General features: G+C 38.5%; 1 protein-coding gene across 34 annotated transcripts in view; it reads right to left on the bottom strand.

Annotated features, from left to right (window-relative positions):
* Nucleotides 1–18,843, bottom strand: part of CLASP1 (cytoplasmic linker associated protein 1) — a 258,994-nt gene that overhangs the window by 118,077 nt on the left and 122,074 nt on the right. The window contains exon 1 of one of the 34 annotated variants that reach the window (XM_087712004.1): nucleotides 16,555–16,586. The exons of the other annotated variants lie outside the window; for them this stretch is intronic. Coding sequence (XP_087568130.1) covers nucleotides 16,555–16,570 — 16 coding nt within the window. The 5' untranslated portion in view covers nucleotides 16,571–16,586. Of the gene's footprint in view, nucleotides 1–16,554; nucleotides 16,587–18,843 lie in introns of those variants that run through there. 34 annotated transcript variants of the gene reach the window in all.

Genomic DNA, 18,843 nt, shown 5'->3' with positions numbered 1-18,843 from the left:
CTCTGAAAAATGTAGTACTTCTCTGAATGTTCCTCTGTTATAAAAGTATGATTTACAAATATGGGCTGAGCTCCCAAGTAGCTGTTTATACTCAAGCGTGGGCTCTTTGTGGAATACGTTTATCCCGATGGCTAATGCTCATAATCTTATCACAGCCTAGTTTGGAAGACTCCCCAGTGTCAAAAGCATAAGGCTACAGGGTTCACAAAACTAATTTCCCAGTTCTTTGGAGTCTGACCACTGGGAATTAATGTCTGTGTGATACCTAACAAATGCATCTAATTTTAAAATTTATTGCTGACAGTAATACCATACCAAATGCTTTTGTTTAAGTCTATTTCTACTCAACAACATATTCAACACACAACTCCCTTCTTACACAAGTGAAACATGTGGGAGATAGAGGCCTAGATTTAATACTACACCCTCTGATTTTTTTAAAGTGCCTCTGTGAACTATTAGTAATAAGAAAATCCATGCTCTTCATACTGTATTTCAATGCAAGTCATCAGCAATGAAATCACTGAACCATGCACTCATAAAAGGGTGCAGACTAATACCTATAGAGCTTCAATAAAGCTATCTGCTCATCTTAGTCCAATTTTGATATTGGCATTTGTGGAGATGTATCTTCTTATCCTTAGGACCATGATAAATTTTTACAAACAAAAGGAAGCATTCAAATACTATACAAATTAGGTCTTTATCAAAGCAAGAGAGTTTTAATTTGAAGCTTTAATTAATTGAATTAATTAGTTCAAAACCTTGTTGCTGAGCAGATCAGAAGTAAAACAAATAACATAAACAGATGAACGGAAGATTATTATCTCTTATACATTCCTCAGGGGTGTGGCTTCCTATATTGAAGTGTTAACTAAAGAAAGTACAATTTTCAGTAGTTTCTTTTGAGAAGAACATTTTGTTTTCCATAATGATTCAAAGAAAAAAAATCCTTGTAACAATACTCCAGGAAAACTCATTGCTATATAGATAGCAACACCCAGAATTTCACAGTTTAAAAAGACATTTAAATATCTGTGATTTTTTTAATCAATCTAAATAACCGTTTGAATAACATTACATTTCCACACTTAATTTTCACTGTTCACAATCTAAGCTATTCACTTCCAGACATCAGGTTTTTGAGAGCACATGTGCAGAGCAGAAAGAGAAACAAAGAATAGGTTAAAAATCTGAACATGGACTTCAGGAAATGGGAACCTTAACAGTCAGATCTGTACTATAAAGTCAGAATAAAATCCACTCCTTATGACAGCTGAGTGCTACATAATAGTTCACATAGAAGGATGAGGTTTGCAAGTCAAACAACACATTTCATAAAGCTATATCCAAACCTGCTTTGCCTTCCACTGGTTTTAATGGACTTTAAACCAGACAGTACACAATTCCCTACATTTAGCCATTATCCATCCATCATTGCTGTTCCTTCCGCTTCTACAAAGCTCATTTATGAATGACCGTCTAGGTTTACATAGACACATGCCTTGTTTAAAGAGGCCTTTGTCTGTCCCTATTAACAGTTAAACATTCTTTAAAAAAATACTTAATGATCTTTTTTTTATTCCTCACTGAAGGGAGAAAATTTCACATACACATACACACACACAGGGAGAGACAAAATTGCTTACAGGAGCATATCCTTTTGCAAATAAGCTTCTTCAACATTCCTTCATATTTTCCATAGCGAGCTTAGAGGTAGCACTGTTTCACAGGCAGCTGCGGCTTCCAAGTCCAAGGCATAATCAATCCTTGCCCCCTGTGTTCATTAAGCATGCAGTTTCACACCCAGCATTCGACAGCCCAGGCTTGAGCACTGTTTAGAGGCTTGTGATTGGAGAGTTGCACCAGCCGATGCACCCTTCCCAAGCTTTCGAGTGGCAAAAGCGGAAGGTTATTAAAGGCACCTGCAGCAGAGAATCTCTTCAGGAGCTGCTTTGACCAGCAAGAAAAAAAGAGCTGAAGTTCATCCCTCCGGGAAGTCTAATGGGAGCATCATAATAGCTTGTCATCATTTCTCCATGACAAATGCGTTTGCATATATTTGTCATGATGTTGCTTTAAAAGCTCACTTCCTAACATCAGTCTACCAGGTATAACATTACAAAAAACAAGAGGTGATGCCAGGAAGTCAGAAAAATGCATGGGGAGGAAGAGACAAAAATAATGCCCCACCCTCAGCTGTACAAATTCTCTACAAAAATTGCAAAAATGCTTCTATAATACCCAAACAAAGCTTTGTCACCTTCAGCATTCACAATTGTTCCTAAATTTGTTGCTCTTGATTAAACTCACAGTTGTGTTTCATTCCTCTTTTCCTTTCAAGGAGAGCTTTTAAGGGGTTGAAGTGTTTTTGTAGCTCTTCATTTAATTCATTTATTTAGCTTGTTATATCGTCAACATCTTTTCCAGAGTACATTTTTACAAGCAGCTAGAGGGGCTATGTTCCCACGTTACAGATATCCTTGCTTAACCATCCGAATTTCTGATGCTAAACTATGCAGACATTAGGCAAAACATCAAATGACTGTACTGGTTCAAAATGGCAGTTCTGGTAGTTACAGTAGCAGTCGTTAGGCCAGGATTTCATACTCCTGTCCTGCCATGCTCTCCCCTGCTTATACTCCCCTGCCTCGCTCCCCTTATCTCTGCTCTTTTGACCACGTACATTTCACTGCCTACTCCCACCGCCCACTCCAACCTCACCTGACCGTCAGAGTGCAGAGTAGCCTAAAGGACAGAGATGTCCTCTCTAAGCGGTTTACAGAGTCAACATATTGCCCAGAAAATTTGGGTCTTCATTTTACCGACCTCGGAAGGAGGGGATGCTGAATCAACCTTGCCTTGTGAGATTTGAACTGACAAAATTGCAATCAGCCGGCAGTCAGCAGGAGTAGACTGCAGTACTGCATTCTAACCACTGCGCCACCAGTTATAATCTGGATAATGTCATGCTGCCTGGATTTCTAAGAAAGAGTTCATGACATCAGAATTCATTTTCATGCTCTGAATTAATTACATGTTTTCACTCTGTTCATTGCCCTCTTGTACCAATATAATCTAGGCCAATATAGGCCCTTCCCCACTTGTTTGTTAGCCGCCCTGAGTCCCTCGGGAATAGGGCGGCATACAAGTATAATAAACATACATACATAAAAATGAACACATCTCTAGTCTAAAGGCAAGCACTTCCAAAGATCTCCAGGTTCCCAGACAACTAAAAAGATCACTAAGTGGTAAATTCAGTCTTTCCTTATTTCAGCTGAAGGCAATTTACTTCTTGCCTTACTGCCTGACTTCAGTATTCACAAATTACTGTTGGCCTCCACCGTATTGCTTTTCCAAAAGACCAAAAACAGTTTTGTCAGCAGGCCTGGGGAGCATGAATGGAGAAGAAGCCAATCAAGCGGTTGATTTGATTGTATTGTTGTTGGCCTGGGTGGGATGAGGTGGAGTTTTTATGTGATGTTTTAAATGTTGTAAGATGCCTAGAGTTGTGAATTGGGGTGTATGCATATATACAGTACTATGCAAAAGTTTTAGGCAGGTGTGAAAAAATGCTGTAAACAAAGAATGCTTTCAGAAATATAAATAATGATTGTTTATTTCTGTCAATGTTCAAAATGCAAAGTGAGTGAACAAAAGAAACATCTAAATCAAATCAATATTTGGTGTGACCATCCTTTGCCTTCAAAACAGCAGCAATTCTTCTAGGTACACTTGCACACAGTTTTTGAAAGAACTCGGCTGGTAGGTTGTTCCAAACATCTTGGAGAACTAACCACATATCTTCTGTGGATGTAGGCTTTCTCACATCCTTCTGTCTCTTCATGTAATCCCAGACACACTCAATGATGTTGAGATCAGAGCTCTGTGGGGGCCATGCCATCACTTCCAGTACTTCTTGTTCTTCTTTACACTGAAGATAGTTCTTAATGACTTTGGCTGTATGCTTGGGGTCATTGTCCTGCTGCAGAATAAATTTGGGGCCAATCATACGCCTCCCTGATGGTATTGCATGATGGATAAGTATCTGCCTGTATTTCTCAGCATTGAGAACACCATTAATCCTGACCAAATCTCCAACTTCATTTGCAAAAATGCAGCCCCAAACATTCAAGGAACCTCCACCATGCTTCACTGTTGCCTGCAGATACTCATTATTGTACTGCTCTCCAGCCCTTCGACAAACAAATTCCCTTCTGCTACAGCCAAATATTTCAAATTTTGACTCATCAGTCCAGAGTACCTGCAGCCATTTTTCTGCACCCCATATTCCTTGCAGACAGCTGATCAATTGCAACTTCAAAGGAAAAAAAGGAAGTCCAGTTGCCTCTTGAAAAAAGCACCTTTGGGACAACCATGACCTGGATGACTGGCAATCTCCATTTTTGGCAACATAGACTGAATGAGACCCATTGCACTGACATCTATAGTGATGAAGTGCTTTGAGAGACTAGTCCTACAACACCTCAAGTCCTGTCTTCCACCAAATTTTGATCAACACCAGTTTGCTTATAGAAGCAACAGGTTGACAGGGACGCCATCGCCACTGCTCTACATATTGCACTGAGCCATCTTGAGAAATCTGAGAATTGTGTCAGAATGCTTTTTACAGACTATAGCTCAGCCTTTAACACCATCTTACCAGGCATTCTCATTGAAAAGTTGACTGACCTGAATTTCCCTCCCCTCACTTGTGAATGGATCAAAGACTTCCTGATGGATTGTCCACAAACAGTAAGGGTTGGGTCCTTTACACCTTCCATGCTGAAGCTCAGCACAGGTTCCCCTCAGGGCTGTGTGCCCAGCCCCTACTTGTACTCGCTGTATACATATGACTGCATATCCTCTGATCCATCCAATATCATAATAAAGTTTGCAGACGACACAACAGTGTTGGGTCTCATAACTGGAGGGGAAGAATGAGCATACAGGGAAGAAGTCCAGAAGGTATCTGCATGGTGCTCAAGAAACAACTTACAACTAAATACTAGTAAGACAAAGGAGATGGTGCTAGATTTCCAAAAGCACAGAGATGAGCCTCCAGGTGAGATCTTGACTAATAAGCACTCCCAAGAATTTAAAAGAGGAAACCCTCTCCACACAGCCTCCCTCGATATACAATGGGTATATCGAGGGAGGCTGTGTGGAGAGGGTTTCCTCTTTTAAATTCTTGGGAGTGCTTATTAGTCAAGATCTCACCTGGAAAAACAACACGTCTCTGGTGATTGGAAAGGCCCAACAGAGACTTCATTTCCTTAGAGTCCTGCGAAAAAATCAGGTGGAACAGCGGCTGATGACCTCTTTCTATCGGTCCACCACAGAAAGTGTCCTCACATATTGTGTTACAGTATGGTATGCTGGTTTAACAGCTGCGGAAAGGAAGGCACTACAGAGAGTGATCAATTCGGCACAAGAAACCATTGGTTGCCCTCAGACACCACTGGATGACATCGCCAGATCTCGCTGCTTTAGCAGAGTAAGGAAGATACTCAGAGATGATTCACATCCTGGTCAGTGTCTCTTTGCACTTCTACCATCGGGCAGAAGACATCAAAATATAGCCAGTCGAACAAATAGGTTTAAAGATAGTTTCTATCCTTGGGCTGTCAGAATTTTAAATACAACCACAATCACTCTATGCACACACTAGTTTTTTTTCTTTCTTTTTTTCGTTTCTGCTATAATTTTGCACCAGTGAGGTTAAAACCAATTTTGTTGTATTTAAGTACAATGACAATAAAAGATTATACTTATCTTATTTTCACAAAGACTGGACAAATTATCCTTTGGTGCTTGTGGAGAGAGGGGTCTAAATTAAAGTGCAATGCTCCAGTCAGAACACAAGGTAGTGCTGCTGTCCCTCAAACTGCTTGTTTACAACCAGGCTCAGAATCTTACAGAACTCAAACTTACCAAGGAAAACTGATGATTTAAAAACTATAAATCTATATTCAGGAACATAATCCAAAATATGTGTGTGAATTGTGCAGCATGTACTGTATACATGGAGACCCATATTCAAAGGTATAAGCACAGGTGGCAGAAAAAATATAAATTCTAACATAAACTCAGAAAAATAAGCCAAATACAGATTCTTAGCTTAAAGTAAACATACCTGTTTATGGGCAATATATAGCCTATTTGTTTTCATTCAGTTGGCAAGAGTGACTTTGTGCTAAATGAAGAGAACCAAGAGGAATCAAGTGGTACAAAGACTAATGCAATCTTCAGGTGCCCACAAGAAAAGCAGCACTTCCAGTGGAGAGGAATAGAGAAACAGAATCTATAAGGCAAACACTGATACTAGCTAAATACTATAAACAGAATTCGCTAATACCTGCCTCTTGCAAGAACAAACAATTGCATATTCTTTAGAACCATTTGTTTGCCTTTCATTATTGTTTAAAGCAGGGGTCCCCAAACCCCAGACCGTGGTCACGTGTCAGGCTGCAAACCATCAGGAACTGGGCCTTGGGAGAGCAGTGAGAGAGCAGGTCAGCGCGCAAAGCTGTATTTGTGCAAGCAGCGCGTGCACAAAACCATCCCTTCCCCTCTGCCACCACTGATCCGCAGAGCCAGAAAGGTTGGGGATCGCTGGTTTAAAGGTTATATTTCAAAGCAATATGTGTGTTACTCATGGATTCCTAACTTTGTTTTATTGATTTTTTTTCTCCAGCTGATTTTTGGCATTTAGCAAAATGAAACTGTGCAGTGTTGAGATAGTACTTTGTTTTGCCCACTTTTCAAAATCATTTGTACCTTAAAATTGTGCATCAACTGCTACTCAGTAGTGGACAAGTTATCTGTCAGAAGCAAAAATGTCCTGTCTCAAAGTATTTCAACAAAGTCTGTAGTGCCAAATTTGGGGACTCAAAGGACATGGTGAAGATAAAACAGCTAGATTAGTCCAAATTCAATCTGGGTTTAAAACTACGGAAGTAAAACCAGAGATTCAAGGAAGCAGAGACAAAGAATAGTCAAGAAGCATACCAAAGTGTAAGTCAACAACACAGAACAAGGCTGAGATTTAGCAAGCATCCAAGCAGTGAGTGATAGTAAATTCTACCTCATGCAGACCCTTAAAAAAACCAATTATAGGAAAAGAAAAAGAAGCAAAACCTCCAGACATGTTGCTATGAGAGATGGAACAGAGGGCTCCTGGGAATATTTTCCCCCACTCATCTTTTAAAAAGACATTAGTATCAAGCAAGAGAATAAGAAAGTGGAGATTAGCACTTTTCATTTATCAGAGGCCAAGACTGGCAATACTATTGAATAATTGGACAGGCCATGATTAAGATTCATGACAAATCCCCCTTTAAAGAAGGCAGAGCTACATCTGTTTTTAATGTAGCTTGACACTTCTGCAAAAATGATGAGTTATTTACTGGATTAAAGGCAAGTAAACAAGTACAATAAAGAAAAACAAATGCACAGAAAGAAACTGAGAACAAAAAAAAAAACTAGGATGGAGCTTGACTATAGTTTCTTTAGTTGCTTTCTTTTTCTCTGAAAAATATTTTTTATAATAATTCAACTTTCTATGAATTGTATTATTAGAATGTCAATTGATCTGATTTAAATTTTTATTTCCATATTATCAATTTTAATCATTTTTTCTGAGACACAATTAAAGCAAACAGAATAGAATAGAAGGAGCCTGGTTTTAACCACATATGAGCGGCCAGTAATTTGAGGTTTCCTCATACACTGAGAAAACAAGTACAATCTTGAGCAGAGTTATGAGGGAAGATGGCAAAGATCACTTCACTTACTGTTCCTGACACTGATGAGCAACATTGCTGTTTCTCTACTACGGTTAAACAACAAAGAAACATCTACTTGGGAAGAGGAGAAGAAAGGCTTTCAACCACACCACTCCAAGTGATGCTAATCAATGATTTTGCTCCTGAGGTAAAAGAGACTAAGATACAAAGAAAGAGAATGGTTAATGGATATGCATGAGTGGAGAGGCTTGAGTGAGCAGAGAGATGGTGGGGAGGGCCAACTACAGGTAGTTCTCAATTTACAACCACAATTATGACAGGAATCTCAGTCACTGAGTGAAGCAGTCATTAAGCAAAATGCCCAGGTGACTGCTTTGCTCAACCACTGTAATCCTGGTACTCCAAGTTAGGGTTGTTAAGTGGAATCAGGGCTCATTAAATGGACAAAGCAGAAAGATCTGCCTGTCAAGTTCAGCTCCCCTCTATATGTGGAAGAATACTGCTCCAGCAGGCTACAGGAATAGAGGATGGATCTTTGGGATCTGAGTTCCATTTCTTTACCTTGCCAAATGAGTTGATGAACTCCTTTGGCCAGGTAAGCAGTTTCTTTAGCTAGTCCTCAAAGATAAGAGGGAATCCCCCAGCAGGCAGCAGCAGCTTGCAACTTTTCCTGATGGCTTGGCCCATTGACTTTCTGGGGAAGCTGGTTGAGAAGATTGCAAATGGTGATCACATGTAAGTGGTTGCAAGTAATCTGTGATCATGTGATTTTAGGGAGGGAGAGGGATGTGGCATAGTGTTTTACAATAGCTGGAAGTTTTTAATGGCCATAAAGCAACCTTATCAAGTGGGTCAAATGATTATTATACAACCGGTCATAAGTTAAGAACTACCTGTACTCTGTCGTTTAAAATCATACTAGCATGAGGAAGAACTCTACAGCTTCTGGAGAATGTTCATGCATGTATAAAAACACACTCATCAAAGACTTCATTGGTTAAATAAATACTTTGCAAAGTTAAAATCCTCTCAATTGAAATTGATTTGTTTTCTACACTTAAACACATATATGGAAATGAACTTTATTTTAGATGAAGACCAGCATAATTTATTGCAAAATTATAGGTTCGCCTAAGAATCTGTAAAAGTATTTGTCTGTTAGTAACATAACAACAAAAACTACAGTCATATGTTTCATTGCAAAAATTCATCACTGATACATCCAGAAGGTTAGCATTCTGGGGATGGGCACCATTAAGGTCGGAACCTGGGAACAAGCAATTTTCAGGTTATAGATAGCATTACATCAATAGCAATAGCAATAGCAGTAGACTTATATACCGCTTCATAGGCCTTTCAGGCCTCTCTAAGCGGTTTACAGAGAGTCAGCATATTGCCCCCAACAATCTGGGTCCTCATTTTACCCACCTCGGAAGGATGGAAGGCTGAGTCAACCCTGAGCCGGTGAGATTTGAACCGCTGACCTGCTGATCTAGCAGTAGCCTGCAGTGCTGCATTTAACCACTGCGCCACCTTGGCTCTTGACATCAGGGATGTCAAACGTCATTGAGGGCCGCATCAGAGTTGTGTTTGACCTCAGGGGGCTGGGATGGGTGTGGCCAGGGTGGGCATGGCCAGCTCGATGTCACTTGTGTTGGGGGCACTCTGCCAGTGAAAATGGGCTCCCAAGTTCCATTATCGGCTGCAACAGCCTCCTGCAAACTTCTGCCAGCAAAAATGGAGCAGGAGGGGGGGCACAGGCAGCCCTCGCAGCTCCATTTTCGGTGATAGAGACACCGTAAGCCAGTCCACATCTAAACATCCAGCCCCTGGCCTTGAGTTTGACATCCTTTGTTCTTTCCAAGAGCATGAAGCAAACTCCTTTCACAACAAAAACCCCTTTTATTAATTTACTGTGAATTATTCACATCCAACTAAGTCTTTCAAGGGAGGATTTACACTCACAGACTTTATCTGGCTTGGAGAGCTGCCAGGCCAATATCTTCAAACTTGGCAAGGAGTCTTGAACCAATTAAGCGAACTAATTGTGTCCTACTTCCCTTTCGATCCTCTTTTATTTCCTCTGTGAGGGGCCACTCACCATCTACCACTGTTCTTTAGCTGTTCCCTTTGTCTGGCAACTCTGTGCATGCACACACTGGGAACAGGCTCCAGCTGTTCGTCTGCCTCACTGATGTCTAACTTCGAAAGCAGCTGATATCTGGCATATGGCCCTGGCCCCCTCTCTGTCTCCAACAAAGAACCCTCATCAGACCCCGCCTCTGACTCCAGGACTGGTCTATCTTCCTCCCCAACCTCCTCACTGTCCGAATCTGCTGCCAGCTCTGCTGGGGCCCCAACACTCCTGCATTATATAAACATATCTCAGCTTGCCAAATATCTGCTAATTCGGAAGGGTGAAAGGAAACAACCTTATACATATATACAACTATACAAAAAAATACAACTTACGGATGTCTTTGCTCCATACTGGGCAATTAACTTCTGAGTTTGAGGCTTTAAACATAGTTGAGTGGTATTTGGAAGTACTCCTCCAAATCTAGCAATGAGCAGAATGAAGGATAAGGATCTGTAGACTTGCAATTTACTGCTAAGACTGAGTATGATACTGATAAAATACTAAGATCTACATCTAAAGAGAAGCTAATGTTGTTCATGGAAAATTTTTTAAACCTTATTCATTGCAGCTTATAGCATAAGTTTAAAAAATACTGTATAAACGCTATCATTTGCATGCACAAAATGGGTCAAGGAAAGCAAACTACAAAAACAATATTGTGTCACTAGCCTTGCTACTTTTATACCTGTTCTGTGATGTCACAGGGACATATGAAAGGCTGCAGAGCTTGCAGTGCAAAAAGGGTAGGGCAAAGGACCCAGAGGGAGTTGCATCATGCAGCACAGAGGGATGGCTGATGTAGATCTGAAAATGCATGGACAGCCAAACATGTTAAGCAAACTCAGCCAATTATCTTCCTCTCTTTCTCTCCCTCTCCCTGTAAAATCACTGATGGGGGAAGGAAGGTTGAAAGAGGGAGTTGGTAGCTAAGCAACGGGTGAAGAGCCCTGGGAGAGAGAAGGGAGAGAAAGTGTGAAACTGAAAAGTTTGGACATTATTAGTTGTTTCCCTAATTTCTGTAAAATAAACAAATAAACAAACAAAAAACCCTAGGGAGTATCTGTCTCTGGGAAGCAACCTCAAAGGCACAGACACATTCTGCTGTAAAAGAACCTATGATCAAACTATGACAGATGGGAAGGAAAGCTCAGAGCATATCCAACAGGGTTTGCCCTTTGCATGCACAGGAAAAGTTATTACCCTGACAGACAGCTTTCCAGATACCCAGCTTCCTCTGGCAGAATGGGAACTTACAGTGGGGCAAAAAAATATTTAGTCAGCCACCAATTGTGCAAGTTCTCCCACTTAAAAAGATGAGAGAGGCCTGTAATTGACATCATAAGTAGACTTCAACTATGAGAGACAAAATGAGAAAACAAATCCAGACAATCACATGGTCTGATTTGGAAAGTTTTTTTTTGCAAATTATGGTGGAAAATAAGTATTTGGTCACCTACAAACAAGCAAGATTTCTGGCTCTCACAGACCTGTAACTTCTTCTTTAAGAGGCTCCTCTGTCCTCCACTCATTACCTGTATTAATGGCACCTGTTTGAACTTGTTAGCAGTATAAAAGACACCTGTCCACAACTTCAAACAGTCACACTCCAAACTCCACTATGGTGAAGACCAAAGAGCTGTCGAAGGACACCAGAAACAAAACTGTAGACCTGCACCAGGCTGGGAAGACTGAATCTGCAATAGGCAAGCAGCTTGGTGTGAAGAAATCAACTGTGGGAGCAATAATTAGAAAATGGAAGACATACAAGACCACTGATAATCTCCATGCAAGATCTGGGATGAAAATGATCACAAGAACAGTGAGCAAAAATCCCAGAACCACACAGGGGGACCTAGTGAATGACCTGCAGAGAGCTGGGACCAACGTAACAAAGGCTACCATCAGTAACACACTACGCTGCCAGGGACTCAGATCCTGCAGTGCCAGAAGTGTCCCCCTGCTTAAGCCAGTACATGTCTGGACCCGTCTGAGATTTGCTAGAGAGCATTTGGATGATCCAGAAGAGGATTGGGAGAATGCCATATGGTCAGATGAAACCAAAGTAGAACTGTTTGGTAGAAACACAACTCGTCGTGTTTGGAGGAGAGAGAATGCTGAGTCGCATCCAAAGAACACCATACCTACTGTGAAGCACGGGGGTGGCAACATCATGCTTTGGGGCTGTTTCTCTGCAAAGGGACCAGGACGACTGAGCCATGTACAGGAAAGAATGAATGGGGCCATGTATCGTAGGATTTTGAGTGCAAACTTCCTTCCATCAGCAAGGGCATTGAAGATGAAACTTGGCTGGGTCTTTCAGCAGGACAATGATCCCAAACACACCGCCCAGGTAACAAAGGAGTGGCTTCGTAAGAAGCATTTCAAGGTCCTGGAGTGGCCTAGCCAGTCTTCAGATCTCAACCACCTAGAAAACCTTTGGAAGGAGTTGAAAGTCCGTGTTGCCCAGCAACAGCCCCAAAACATCACTGCTCTAGAGGAGATCTGCATGGAGAAATGGGCCAACATACCAGCAACAGTGTGTGCCAACCTTGTGAAGACTTACAGAAAACGTTTGACCTCTGTCATTGTCAACAAAGGATGTATAACACAGTATTGAGATGAACTTTTGATATTGACCAAATACTTATTTTCCACCATAATTTGCAAAAAAAATTCTTTCCAAATCAGACTACGTGATTGTCTGGATTTGTTTTCGCATTTTGTCACTCATAGTTGAGGTCTACCTATGATGTCAATTACAGGCTTCTCTCATCTTTTTAAGTGGGAGAACTTGTACAAATGGTGGCTGACTAAATACTTTTTTACCCCACTGTACATCTTCTCTCTCTCAACTGTATTGAAAATATTGGCATTAAGCACCTAATTAATACTTTCACTTCAAGTAAAAGAAAGCCTTTTAACCAGGATGGGTTTGATTTAAATCGAGTTGATTTAAATCACAATTTAAATCATTTTAAATCACTAGTAAGGCGGCTTGATTTAAATCAACTCGATTTAAATCATAATTTTTAAAGAGTAACTTTCATCTCTATCCCGCAGCAGCTCCTCCTGACCTGCTGTTGACTCACCAACAGTCCTAATATTGTAGAACATACATATACAGCCTTATGCTACATAACTAAGCTCCATTTCATGCTGAATAAACTAAGTTATTAATGTATCTTAAATAGAAAACTATCTTTAGACAGATTTTTACCCCAAAAGCATTTTATTAAAATAAATTTGATAAAAATAAAAAAATCCAATTTAAAGTTTTTAAAAAATCTTTCTTTATTCTTTTTTAATCATAGATTTTTATCCACCCTGCTTTTAACAGAACTTAGTGAGTGAAGGGAACTCCCCAATAAACTTTCAAGTTAAATACCTCCAACATGCCTTTGGGATACTCAAGTTCCCCCCAAAACTGGGATTCCTCTCAGTCTTTTCTTGTAGTGTCAAGACAACTTTGAGAAGAACACTGAACCAGAGCAAAGTGAAGCAATGTGGTTGTTCTGCTTTGAACTAAAAAGCAAAAAGACTACTGTTACTTTGCAAATCAAATGTAATGGAGTTCTTTCTTAGAAGCATCAGTGAACTGAAGCATTATTTCAAAGTTTTGCACAGCCCTATTATTCACATCTATCTTTAGACCAGTAAAGAAGGTACAGATTCACATGGCACAATGCAACAAATGAATATGTATAAGGATATAGACAGCTATAATTAATTCTTTCAGTAGCCAAAAATGCCAGGCGTAGAAAGCACTTGTTGTGTAACTCTTAAAAACACAAAACAGTACTCTACTATTTATTACAGAATGGAGATCTGCTCCAAATCTCAATATAAAGCCACAGAGTAAAGAAACACCAAACACTCTAAAAACAGTTTTATTCTGTAGACATACTACAATGGACATAGGAAACCCAAAGATATATAGTTTTATTCAAAATATTAGGAATGTATAAATCCACAAATACTGAGAACAATAAATTGATCTTTCCTTAATTGACAGAGCAGGATACCTACTATAGCTAAACTGCAATATTCAGCAAAATGTACACTAATTAGAAAATGTTAAGATAAAAACTCTATACAGAAGAGGAGCATACATAAAGATGAAAGGAAGCCTCATGTTCTGAAATGCAAGAAACTCAGGAACTCTTAAATCCCATTTTAATTGTTTCAGCAGAAATGTACATTCTTAAAATGTTATTAAGCCATTTTAATTGTGGGCATGAACTGGTGTGCGTATGTAAGTGAAATGTCACTGAAAATTCCTGCAAATATTGATTAAATCAAGTGGTGAGGTATAGCAATATTTTTCTCTTTTCTTCCTACTTACTATTCCCCTATCTATGGAAAAATAAATATAACTGTTAGCTTCAAGCCGCTCTAATAAAGAGACCTACTTTCCAACCCTTCCATGAAAATGAAGGACCTTCAGCACAAATAAACTTAAGGCTGCCACCTATCTGTATCTGGAATGTCCTAGTGCAGGACTTAAAAAAGCAGAAGCACAACTGGGACACACCTAAGTCCAAAGGGCTTTCCATACATATAATCTTGATCACTGAGGGGGGTACCGTACCCATGCTTATTGCTTGAATGCTCACCTACATCATTCTATATGTCTCTAGACAGCAAAACTAGTGTTATTATTCCTACATTGAACTCTTAATTTCCTGCAGAAAGACACTGGTAGACACTACCACGTAGTAGTCTTCCTCTCTCCCTTTCACTTTTTATTAGCTTAATGTCATCTTTTATGTATTTTGTAAAATTTTAATTAAAGCATTTGGAAGAAGTAGAAGAAACTAGCCAATTTTGAACTGTGTACAAGTAGTCTTTGACTTACCACAATTGAGCCCCAACATTGCTGCTGCTAAGTAAGACAATAAGTTTTGCCTTACTTTATGACCTTTCTTGCCACACTTGTTAAGTGAATCACTGCAGTTGTTCAGTTAGTAACACAGTTGTTAAGTGAATCTAGTTTCCCCATTGATTTTGCTTGTCAGAAGGTTGCAAAAAGGTGATCACATGATCCTATAACAATGAACCTATAACAGAAGCCCTGTTCTAGTTAGTATCTAATATTGTGGATGTGCAGCATTTTAAGTTATTTGGTTGAGGTACTGCAGAATGGTGCTACATTTGTATACCACATGCTGTCTTAAGTACTTTTTTGCCTTTGAAACTCAAGCACTGTTCAGCTTAAATATGAAACTGTACCTAAGGTCATCTTAAGAGTTGGTTCTCAGTGATAAAGATTCAAACAACTATTATACAGTCAGATTTGCCATTACCAACTAAGAGAAATCTCCTCATTAATTGTAACACTGTGAGAAAGAGGAAGTTTCTGCCCAAAGAAAAATATATTGGCTCCAACAGGAAAAATTTATTTGCTGAAATTCTGGTACCTTTACTCCTTTCAGCTCAATAAATCTTGCGTGAGCATTGCCCTTGAAAAAAAGTTTAAGATCAGGAAGCTGCCAAAAGCCCTGATAATAATAATTAGCACCTGTAAGTACAAGGAACTGATAAGATCACTGGGAGTAATATATCAAGTATTTCATTGTTAATCATACTTAGTATTTATAATCTGACACCTTTTTTCAAGTCCAAGATGATTATTTAAATGCATACAGCTGCCATCATTAAACCAATAAATATTATTGCACTAAATTGTAAATAGTACAAGTTAATTGCAATGATTATCAATCAAGAACTGAAATTAAATTGAAAGTTGAAATTTACATCTTATCATACGCAAGAGAAGGTTTCTGTAAGAGAATTCGAAGGAAAGTAACTGATAGACAGTGATGCATTTATTAACCAAAGCACATACAATCCCCTCTTGTTTCATCTGTTAAAAACAACTGAATCATGATTGGCAAACATGAACAGGACTACAGTGAAACCATTTCAACAAACAAGCAATCCTTAAAGACAAATAGGTAGGCATTGCAGTCAGCAGAGATGTAGTGTTATTATAATGGTGGGCATCATAAATAGATTCCATAAAATGTAATATATATCCAGAAAGAACAGGATGATTAGGCAATAAATCTCCTCCTTTCTGTAAGTAAATTCTTAATTATCTTAATCTCTGCAGTTTCATTTTACATGTTTCCTTTACCTTCCTGTTTTTCTTAATAAAAAGAAAAAAAGCATGACTTGAAATACACAGAACAGTCAAATTTTCCTTTTTTTTGCATGCTGCTATCACAGTTTCCATAAATTCTGCACCCCCAAAAATACAGCTAGAATTGTGTCTTAGGAAAGCATCATTAAAGATCTCTTCTCTCAAACAAATTTCATATTAAGTATTCAGATAAATACACCAGCAACAGTCATATTCAATTCAATTTTAAATTATTAAATTACACGTTTGTAACCTTCAGATTTTTTAAAATTTCAGAACAGTTTCTCTCTATTAGATTAATACTATGAATAGCATTGCTATTCATATTTTAATACCCTTTCTGTATCTGCTTCAAAGCTACTGCTTGCCTAAACTTCTCTCCATCGTATTAATGGTATAATGAAATTCCATTTGTTAAAATATCAAGAGAAAATATCATTTTTTGTTCATACTCAGATTACAGATTCAGTCATCTGTCACATAACATGCATTTTGTACAATTTATTAAGCAAAACACCTACCATTGCTGGCAGTCATGATCTGCGGCAGTCCAGTGATGCTCCCTAATCTGAAAGTGACTGCACAACACACTCCTGTGTGCAGTCTCTCATCAACTTAAAAATCAGTTCACCCTCCTCCCCTGAAGTCCTAGTGCAAGAAGCTAGTGCTATACAGTTCCAAAATGAAAGCTGCTTATGCAGATAAAGAAGAAATACTTGCTCTGTACAGCACAATCATCCCTCTCTCTGGTATAAGAAAGGCGGCCGTAGAAATATAGAATTTCTACACAAACTCTGATTTGAAAACCGTTATCCAAAAAGCTGCCTTTACCAAACTAAAGGATCTCCATTTTGAATTAGTACATGTACTTCAGCAGAGTATTTAATGCAAAGCCTGCTTAAAGCAAGCGGACACGATCATTCAGAAGCAGTATCTTTTTGTGTCCCATTTCTGTCTTCCTTTAAGTAGAATGGGATGACTTTTGTAATTTTTGGATTGAAATGTATCATTCACAACGAATTTAGTAACTTGTGTTTTTGTCAACATCAATTGTTTTTTCTCTCAAAATAGGAATGTTTCTATCGACTTTTATGCCCATTGCACTAGTCATCTCTCAGAACTTGAAATAAGCACTCTATTGATTTTTTACAAGATCCAAATAAAGTGCATAAACTCCCTCAGCTTAATAATGCCAAATTCCAAATAATTTTTGCCTTGAGATTCCTTATATTATTATTAACTATTATTATATAATTCATTCTGGATGGAGATGATAGTAGTCTAATGCGAAAGCATCTATTTGGAAACCCTGCTTTTGTTTTGGTGTTTAAAAAAAAACCCTGGTGGGAATCATCTTCTCAGATATCTGCACAGATTTGTATAATCTAATTTCTTTTTCATATTAGTTGCCAAGAGTTGCCATGGTGAAGAAACTAGCCACAACTGTCGTATTTATTTATACTTTTATTTGTTTATCATCCCTCCTCTTTTTAAATATGTACCTGTGTATGGCTCACAATAAATCACAAAAATACATTTTAAAAAACTTGTAAAACATAAGCAAAATACATTAATCAAAGCAATTATGATACAATGCCAACGCAATTACATTTTTATTGGGCTAAACAGATAGACCAACATCTGGGGTTACAGCCAGGCTTCACAATTGTCTGACAGGCTATTGGGAGGCTTTTTACACACATATTAAAAAGCACAAATTCTGCTTGTTCTTTTCAAAAATGAGCTATAGTCAATCTGCACAGCTGCCTCCAAATATAATCTTTGATGGACCAGCCACACAGATATTTCCATGTTTATCTAAATAGATCAATACAGAGATAAAGACATGATTGAGATGATCATTTAAAAAAATTCAGTAAACTGGATTGTTTTGCTCCTGTTAGCTATAATGCCTCTGCTGACTGGTTAGCCAAGTCAAAATAAACCATATACAGAGGAATATTCATATACAGAGGAAAACTGATTTTTCCCAAGTAGTTAAAAAATCACACACACTAAGGAATGCTATATGGATGCAACACTTCACCCAAATACTCATTTTCAGTTTTACAATCCAGGCTATGAAGTTGGAATGATCCGGAATATAGTAGTCCTTTCAAGGCTAATTTGAGAAAAGTATTTCATACTTCATACTACTTCATATATGGAATTGCAGCTTTAAAAAGTACAATTTATTGATATTAGAGAAAATATGAACTACTGTTTCCAGATTTGAGGAGTATGAACAGGAAAGACCACAATGCGTTCTTGTTAATTTGCATGCCTATTGATATGGCTTTTCTTATACTAACCCCTGAAAGAAATGCTATAGAAGAATGGTCACATTTGAGTATTAAAAATCAAAACCAGAAAAATAAGTCTTGACTTAAATACCATCCTATACACTAGAAAATGGAACAAATAAACACTTGTGTGGCATAGTTATCAGACTGCAACATTCTGTAGCACACTGCTGTAAATAGCAGAGAGCAAAGTGAGTCTCATCTGAGTGGCTGAAGTGTAACATATTTCTCAATCCTCAAAAAGCAGGGGGGGATAGCTTCCTTGGAAAGTAAAGCTTTAAAGGTGGAGCCATAGAACCAGGAAATCATCTCTACATTAATTCTAAAATCTTATTTTAGACAATTAATATACCTTCACTTTTATTAGAAAAGAATCAACACTAGCTGAATTTTTTTTTAAAGAATTGGTTCTAAAGGATAATATGCAAAGGTTTTCATCACCTCATTTCACACCCAGAAATAGATTTCTACTGAAACTACAAAAAAGGCTGTTAACAGAAAAATAAT

Source organism: Thamnophis sirtalis, unplaced genomic scaffold (assembly GCF_051295495.1).
Source record: "Thamnophis sirtalis isolate CommonGarterSnake01/CBP01778 unplaced genomic scaffold, rThaSir2_p1.2 scaffold_1, whole genome shotgun sequence".
Lineage (NCBI taxonomy): Eukaryota > Metazoa > Chordata > Lepidosauria > Squamata > Natricidae > Thamnophis > Thamnophis sirtalis.
Note: the sequence above shows the minus strand (reverse complement) of the source record. Positions and strands in the feature narration are given on the sequence as shown.